Source organism: Nanorana parkeri, unplaced genomic scaffold (genome assembly GCF_000935625.1).
Source record: "Nanorana parkeri isolate BGI_ZX_2015 unplaced genomic scaffold, ASM93562v1 scaffold315, whole genome shotgun sequence".
Taxonomy (NCBI): Eukaryota; Metazoa; Chordata; class Amphibia; order Anura; family Dicroglossidae; genus Nanorana; species Nanorana parkeri.
Genome location: NW_017306583.1, coordinates 1,218,969 through 1,226,840, shown reverse-complemented (window position 1 = coordinate 1,226,840; position 7,872 = coordinate 1,218,969). Strand labels below are relative to the sequence as shown.

The following is a 7,872-nucleotide window of genomic DNA, read 5'->3' as shown; positions in this document are numbered from 1 at the left end:
AGGGGGGGGGTGTAACATGGGGGGGGGGGGGGGGGATCTTTTAGGAAAAAATGCACTTATACTTTATTTAAAGAAGAAAACTCTTGTAGCAGCATTTACTTCTAGACAATGAAGGCAATGTAAAAACTTTACATAGCCTGTAGACTAATCATTTGGAATCCTAAAAATAAATTGTCTCCTTTTTCTGTCCATCCAAGGTAAGCTAGATAGGTAACGCGGGGAAGGGTGAGTTATGTAGAATGTAGGTAGTTGTCCAAGGCAATATTTTCTAACATCTGGATAATCTGGTCAGTTATAAGATAACTGGTGAGCTTGAATCTGGAGTGCATTGAGGTCTCCTATGTGGCTGGTTCAAGATATGCTTTCTGCCTTTTTTTTTTTTAAAGAGAGAGCACCCCCTAGTTCCCACCAAGGGATTTTTTGGAGGTTTGCTTTAAGCACTGTATGCCTACAAAGTAAAAAAAAACCAGACACTATTCCTCTGGTAGAAGATTGTTAGTTCCAGATGACAACAGTGTATGGGTGTATGGACAGCAGATATCCTGAAGTTAGAGGGATGGGTTTTCTTTTTTTCCAGAGTAATTATATTGTTCAGCGGAGGGGAGAAGGTTTGTGGAATTTGAGGCCCAGGAATGCCCAGCATGCTTGCAGGAAACTCATCTTGTTCATGATGCTGCAAACTATTAGGATTTCTCTGAAGAGTCATATTACACAATAGCTGTTTTCTCAGCAGACTATACAGCCCAGCTGAATGTGCGTTTATTGCTGTGCTCTGTCCCCTCTATGGAAAGGAGACTGGAGCTAGACCAGCTGAAAAACTTCTGACATGCACAGCTTTATTATTCTGGCTATCTCCTTAACTCGTAGTGCCACATGCTACTTCATATTCAATAGGCACATGCTGCTTCATACTCAGTAGTCACATGGTCCTTTATACTAAGTAGCCACAAGCTTCTTCATACTCAATAGTCACATGTTCTTCATACCCCATAGCCACATGATTCTTCATACTCAATAGGCACATGCCCTTCATACTCAGTAGCCACATGCTTCTTCATACTCAAAAGGCACATGCTTCTTCATACTCCATAGTCACATGCTTCTTCATTCTCAATAGTCACATACTTCTTTATACTCCATAGTCACATGCTTCTTCATACTCAATAGGCACATGCTCCTTCATACTCCATTGTCACATGCTTCTTCATACCCCATAGTCACATGCTTCTTTATACTTAATAGGCATATGCTTCTTCATACTCCATAGTCACATGCTTCTTCATTCTCAATAGTCACATACTTCTTTATATTCCATAGGCACATATTGCTTTATGCTCCATCGTACTGGGTAATTAACTTTATTTTCTTCAGGAGGGGAGTAAATGGAAGGTCAGAAAAGACTGCAGGGGGCTGGGGGGTGCTGGTCAGTAATGTGAACCTGTTGCTCTACCCTGCATGGACAAAACACAAGTTCATTTCAACTATACCTATGCATCATTGGTTCAGTCTCTGCTGTCGTTGTGCTATTTTTTTTTTCTGTTCTTAAGCAAGTTTATATTGTGAAGAGTCTACACCCAGATTTATGGTGGGGATCAAGTTGCACATAATTAATTTTCCTCTGCGTTCAGCCAAAACACCAGCCAAATGCAGGATGGCACAAACCTAACATCTTTTTTTTTTTCCTTTTAAACTGATGTGCGTCATGAACGGACTTTCGTTAATGTCTTGGATGTGACTCTAACAAGCTGAAAAATAAATTGCTATGCCAAAGCACACCCTGTACAGTTGCTGACTCCAGGGGTGGCAGATATTTGCATTTTTGGAGTGAGGTACAGGATTCCCTGCTGAGTTATGGGATTAAAGCCTTGGTGCCCAACTTGCAGCCCTGTAGTACTTATTGTGTTGACCTCAGCAGCCAGTGGTCAACATTTCCCATTCCTTACTATGACCATTACAGGACATGAAACAGTATAAGGACTGGACGTCCTATTGTCTCCTCATCATGTGCCCTGTGGTGTAGGCAAAACCTAAGAACGTCTCCCCTGTCTCTGTGCTGGGTCCTGTGGTAATACAAAGATCAGGGAAAGGGTATTAATTTGTAGAAGGAGATGTAAAAGCAGTCATTTCCAACAGTCTCCTGTAGCTTATCAGCATCCTTTGATGGTTTCCTGTTGTATGTCCACAGTCCCTGACAACATCTGCAGCATGTCCACAGTCTCTGGCCATGAGGGTTGGATGACCATAGCCTCTGACCACACCGGTAGCATATCTACAGTCTTTGACTATATCTACAGCATGTCCACAGTCTCTGACCACAACTGTAGCATGTCTACAGTATCTTAACCACACCTCTAGCATGTGCATGGTCTCTGGCCATCTCCTGTAAAATGTCCACAGTCTTCGACCACACCTATAGCATGTCCTTTGCACATTATTTCCCATGATCTGACTGTAGAAATGCATTAAGCGAGTTATCAACAAAAATAAAATAACACAGCGCTCTCTCAGGGATGCAGGGCGTGCGTGGATGCAAAAGGTGTGGATTAGCGAGTTATCGCCAGGTGGTGGTGGTGGTTGTGGTGCGGGGGGTGGAGGGAGGAGGGGGGGGTTGCTTTGAATGTCAAAAACTGTGCCTTCAGTCTCTAGTGATGGAAATCCAGCTACTGAATTTATTACAATTTGTTTGATACTGAGAGCATTCTGTCACTATCCATCCTATTCATACAGGGAAATTAAACATGAACTATGTGGAGAGCAGGTCAACTTTTCTTTGCTCCAGTTTCTATAAATTGACACCACGCTGTTCTAAAGATTTGACAGGCTGCAATGACTTATAGGCCTTTAAATGGCTGCTTGCCTGTAATACAGTCTGACAGGGGTAGCAAGGATATGTAAGACATGAACTACAGATCTGAGTTCAGCTACAGTCCACAGTTTGTTCAGCTGCTTACAGTGGAGAGTCCGAATTCCACACATTGCTGACCTTGTGTTGCAGAACAGCACAGGACTGAGAGAATGACAATATGGCTGCCACAGGAAGTGGATGAGTGAGCAGGTCTGGCCTCTCCTGCGAGCCTAATACCACACTGCATTCCACTCACCTGACAAACAAATTGGATGGTTTCCTGCTGTTATCAGTCATAAATAATAACGTTAATATCCTCTCTAGGGATCAGACTAGAGGAAAGTCCTGTGGTGCTGTCTGCATCCTATCCCCGATGGCATTTAACAATGAAATAGATGCTAGATGTGTCTGTGTAACCATTGTTTTAAGTGATGATGGATAAACTGCAATTTCAGAACAGTTTTTCCATCGTCACTTATTTCTGAACATTTGTAATATTGTGCCCTGTATATTTTGAATGTGGCCATGGTAAGCGATTCATTATATGCCATGGGGTATACATATAGTGCTGTAAAGGCTTGACAGATCCTCTTTACTTGACTGTTGGGTGCTAAGGATGGCTTTTCGGATGCATAGAAAACCATACCTAGTTGTTGATTGGGTCATGACTACTGGGATGGGAATGGTGCAGAGAATGAGGGTGAGTGACAAGGGTGCACGAAGGAGTGACAGATCTGTTGCACTAAGCCCATTATCTCTGCAAAGAAAAACTGTCAGGATTTGACACCCTTACTGCATGCAAAATTAGATTCTGCTTAGGAGAGAGTGGGAATAGGAGCTTGTGAGATGTAAGAGGCACCCAAGGTCCTATAGAGCAGCCTTTCTCAACCAGGGTGCAGCAGCCCTGGGGTGCCTTGAAATTTCTACAGTGTGTCATACTATTGCATGGTCCGGGCAGGCATCTGAAATACACTAATCCAGGGATGGTGGGATACATTCTGAAAAGGTCATAACTTTGCTTTCATCCAGGCCTGCTCCACCTCCTAAAACTTTTTTTAAGTTCTAGAATGGTGAAGAGGTAGAACCTTTTTCAACTTTTATTGATGTCCATGTCCCCTTTGGGGAGATGTTCCTTCAATTTTAGTTGTGTCAATAGGGCAGGAAGAGAGGGAAATCTCAGTAACAAACTGCATAAAAGTCCTGGTGACAACCCCTGAAAACGCCTCCTAACTTTCGAAGATGGGAAAGAGGGACAACCTTTCGCACAAAGTATGGAGTGAAAGTACACAGTATATGGAATGGTTAATTATTATTATTATTATTGGTTAATCGTCCATGTGCCTTTTGGATGATTTCTGTTTCCTCCCTCTTCTAGAAACATTATAGGAAGTGGGAGCAAATCCTTCCAAAGTTAGGAAAATCCCTTTTTACAAGTCTATCACTATAATAGGTGTCCCCAGTGCAAGATCTCCCATCATAACACCAAAAAAGAGGAACACATGAGTAAGGAAGCAGGACTGACAGATTTGGTTCCAGAAGAAGCACCATCAAGCAGTGCAGGGAGAGTAAAATATACTCTCCCTTCTGGGCATTAGGACAGGTTCACATTATTTTCTGGTCCAGAACTGGTCCGGAAAATGGTGTTAACCTGCCCGAAGTTCCAGTGCAAAATGAGACATGCAGTATTTTTCTGGTCTGGTACAGACTGCGCTGGTGTGAACAGAGGCCAGACATACCATAGGGATACATTAGGATGCATTTTGGGTCCGGAAACAATCTGGTCAGGTCTGGGGGTGATCTGGATGTGGTGTGAATGGGCCCTTAGCTCGCTATCTGCTTGTTTACAGAATTGCATTGGTAAATGTGCTCCTATGATCTAAAAGAGAAGTGAAGCACCAAAAAATGTTTGTTTTTACTGCTCTCTAAAGAGCTACTCTCTTTTCTCCATTATATCCAAACCAAAAACACATTTAAAAAAGAAAGGTACCTACGGTATGTGTCTCATGTTTTCTCTAGACCATTTCTTCTTGTGCTTGATCGTATTTCGTAACTCGACTTTTTACAAACGTAAATCTCATATATCAAGCAATAAAAAAGATCAGCCTTACAATTGTTATTTACTGTTCTTTATGATTAAGCCCGAGTGGTGAAACTCGGTAGAGTTTTGCACGTGGGGACTGCTATGATGGTGTATATTCGTCAACTTATTTCAATAAAGACTGATTTTATGCAAGAGGACCAGTGGAGTGTGGCTGTTTTGAAGTCAGATAGAATTTACTGCTTGTTTGAGACACATAAAGGCTTTTCATGTTTGATGTTGTATCAGACAAGAAGAAGATTTTCTCCCCAATCCCCCCATAACAGACTTTGGAGATGAGAGTGCTTCTTGGCATTTCTCATGCTGCAATGACACAGCAATCTTTATTGCAGTGATACATTTCCACGCAGTGATTGACACCCTGGTCACAGCCCTGCCAGTCACCCTCCCTTTATATTTTCCAAGTATCCAATCCATGGATGGGATTGGCCTGTAGGAGATAAGCAGAAGGGGAAGGCCCAGCCTGCACAGATAATTACATGTGTTTTCAATTAGGGTCACTCACAAGGGTCTTCCAGTAATTGTAACTCTGTAAACATCAAAAAGGACGAGAAAAAAACGAGGGAACTATTCTCAATTTTACCAGGATGGGTCTTGAGGTTGTTTATACCTTCAATTTTTTATACCTTCAATGTGGTTTTTGGGTGTATTTTTTACACATCTTAGTTATGTGAACTGGGATGGGTTTGTTGTGGTTTACCCCAAATGTTGTGGAGAGTCTGTTTTACACATAACTATCACAGTTGCAAACAGGGACATCTAGCACAAACAATACAGTCACCCATAAATAAGAGGGACTTCCATGGAGTCTGTTGATTTTTGTTGGTGGGATAGTTTGCAGGATGGAGGCACTCCATTCTGTCAGTTTCTCCATTGCACATGCAAGGGGTAGTTAGCAATGTCCTCTGCAGCCAAGTATTAATCCATGTTCACCATGGCATAATGTCACACTGACACAGTTTTAAAAGGCTATAGGTAAAAAAAGAATAATAATTCTCAAAGAAATTAGCTTTTCGATTTAATGTAAATAATAATAAATACATAATAATAATGCAGACTTTTAGGACAGCCTTAAAGTAGGCCTGTCATGGAATAAAGAAGGAGGCTGCCATTACTGTCCTCACCGTCTATAAATATTAGTAGTCTGTTGTTTGTTAGACTGACCACTTGCCTTCAGCAGTTTGAATCAATAACCCATGATAAAAACTTCTGATTTTTTCCAAGTTACCTTACGTGTTCTAGGTCAGTGACTCAAAAAGTAGCGACACCAACAACTCAGCATAAATGCCAGATAAATAGCGTTTTCAAAATTGTAGCTCCTGTCTAAAGGCAAAAGGTTTACATGAAAAAGCAAACTCTCCCACTGAGCACTTTAAAAAGATTTCAGCAAGTGCTCTGGAATGCATTTTTGTGTAATAATGTTTTCTGGATTTCTTCTAATGTACATAGTTGACCTAGGTTAAGTTTTTGTGTTTTTCTCTCAACAAATGGGAAAAAAAGCCATTCGATAAGCAGCAAATTATAGTGTGAGGCTCTACTGCCACCTCGTGGCTGCGAAAAGTTTCTGCGATTAAAAAAAGGGAAGGATTGCATCATACATGATTAGCACAATGGATATATGCTTTAATCACTGTCATTTTCCTTGTCTGTAACAGGGGTCTATCACTATTTAGCCTACTTGCCGAATCTGCTTCATACTGTTCTTGGTTGTCATTCAGCTGATATGTCTTTATAGTATGTGAACTCTAAGCTCCCAACTAGGGTTGCCACCATTTTTTTTTAAGCGAAACCCGAACATTTTAGCGCCGCGCTGATTTTTTTTAAAGTCGTGGCTTAATCATATGTATAATCACAGTTGAGACTATTTTCAGGGGGGGGCCAGTAGCCCCTATCTTAATTTAGGTTGCCCCTGTCTGCCTGGCATCTTGTGTCCGGGTTTCTGCTGCCATGAAACCCGGACACAGCACTCAAAACCCGGACTGTTCGGGTGAATCCTGGACAGGTGGCAACCCTACTCCCAACTCTTTGTTTTGGGGCGTTATATTGCACTAAACCTTTAATTCTGCCACTAAATGATTGCATTTGTTGTGGGAAAGAAGTGGTGACAAAATAACCAGTGAGTTTAAGCAACCATTCTTTGGATATGGCTTCTCCATGGTCTCCATGGGGGAGTGGCAGTGGTGTGTTCTTTGTCTGCAACGACTGTGCTAAAAGTCACCCCTCTTTCCCATCTCACAAAGCTTGGAGGTATGGAGAATCTCATGCCAGCTTGATTACATTTAACTTTAATAATTTTCTTTTTCTTGTTGCAGAAATGTAGTTGCCTGACGAGGACAGCGTACAAGAGAACTGGAAAGTGGTCGGAGTCTGTACATGTCCGCCCTCCGCAGAATGTATCTCCGCCTCCTTCTGCTGACCCTGCTGACTGGACACTCGACATCGGAAGTTATACTATGTGAGTGCTTTATAAGATACTTGATAGGGTGTAGTGAATATTATAATGATACTGTATGATATTGCAAAAAACAATGCTAGATGGTATAATACAATGTGATATAAATGCAGTTTAAAGGCAATTTAAACTCAAACTGAAAAGCCAAATACAATATATTACATGAAACAATACTTGATGATATAATATCATTGAAAATCATGGAATTTCTTGTGTTAGGTGTTTTGTAGCAGCTAGATGTGATTGGGAACTAACACTATGGGGTCTATTCACGAAGCTGCCGAAGGATCTGGCCATAGCTTCGGCCGATCCTTCGGCTAGCTTCGGCCCCAGGACCCCTTCGGTTCAGTAGAACCGAAGGGTGCGGTACGGGCTATTCACAATAGCCCGTACAGCTCCCGATCATGGCCGGGCGGCTCAGCCGAGCCAAACGCATATGCATCGGCTCGGCTGAGCCGTGCTGAAAGCCGAAGCTGG

General features: G+C 42.0%; 1 protein-coding gene across 1 annotated transcript in view; it reads left to right on the top strand.

The window, feature by feature from the left end:
• The window catches only part of LOC108788260 (discoidin domain-containing receptor 2-like), a 56,269-nt gene that overhangs the window by 25,508 nt on the left and 22,889 nt on the right, over nt 1–7,872 (top strand). Inside the window, exon 2 of the mRNA XM_018558001.1 lies at nt 7,256–7,398. Coding sequence (XP_018413503.1) covers nt 7,317–7,398 — 82 coding nt within the window. The 5' untranslated portion in view covers nt 7,256–7,316. The remainder of the gene's footprint in view (nt 1–7,255; nt 7,399–7,872) is intronic.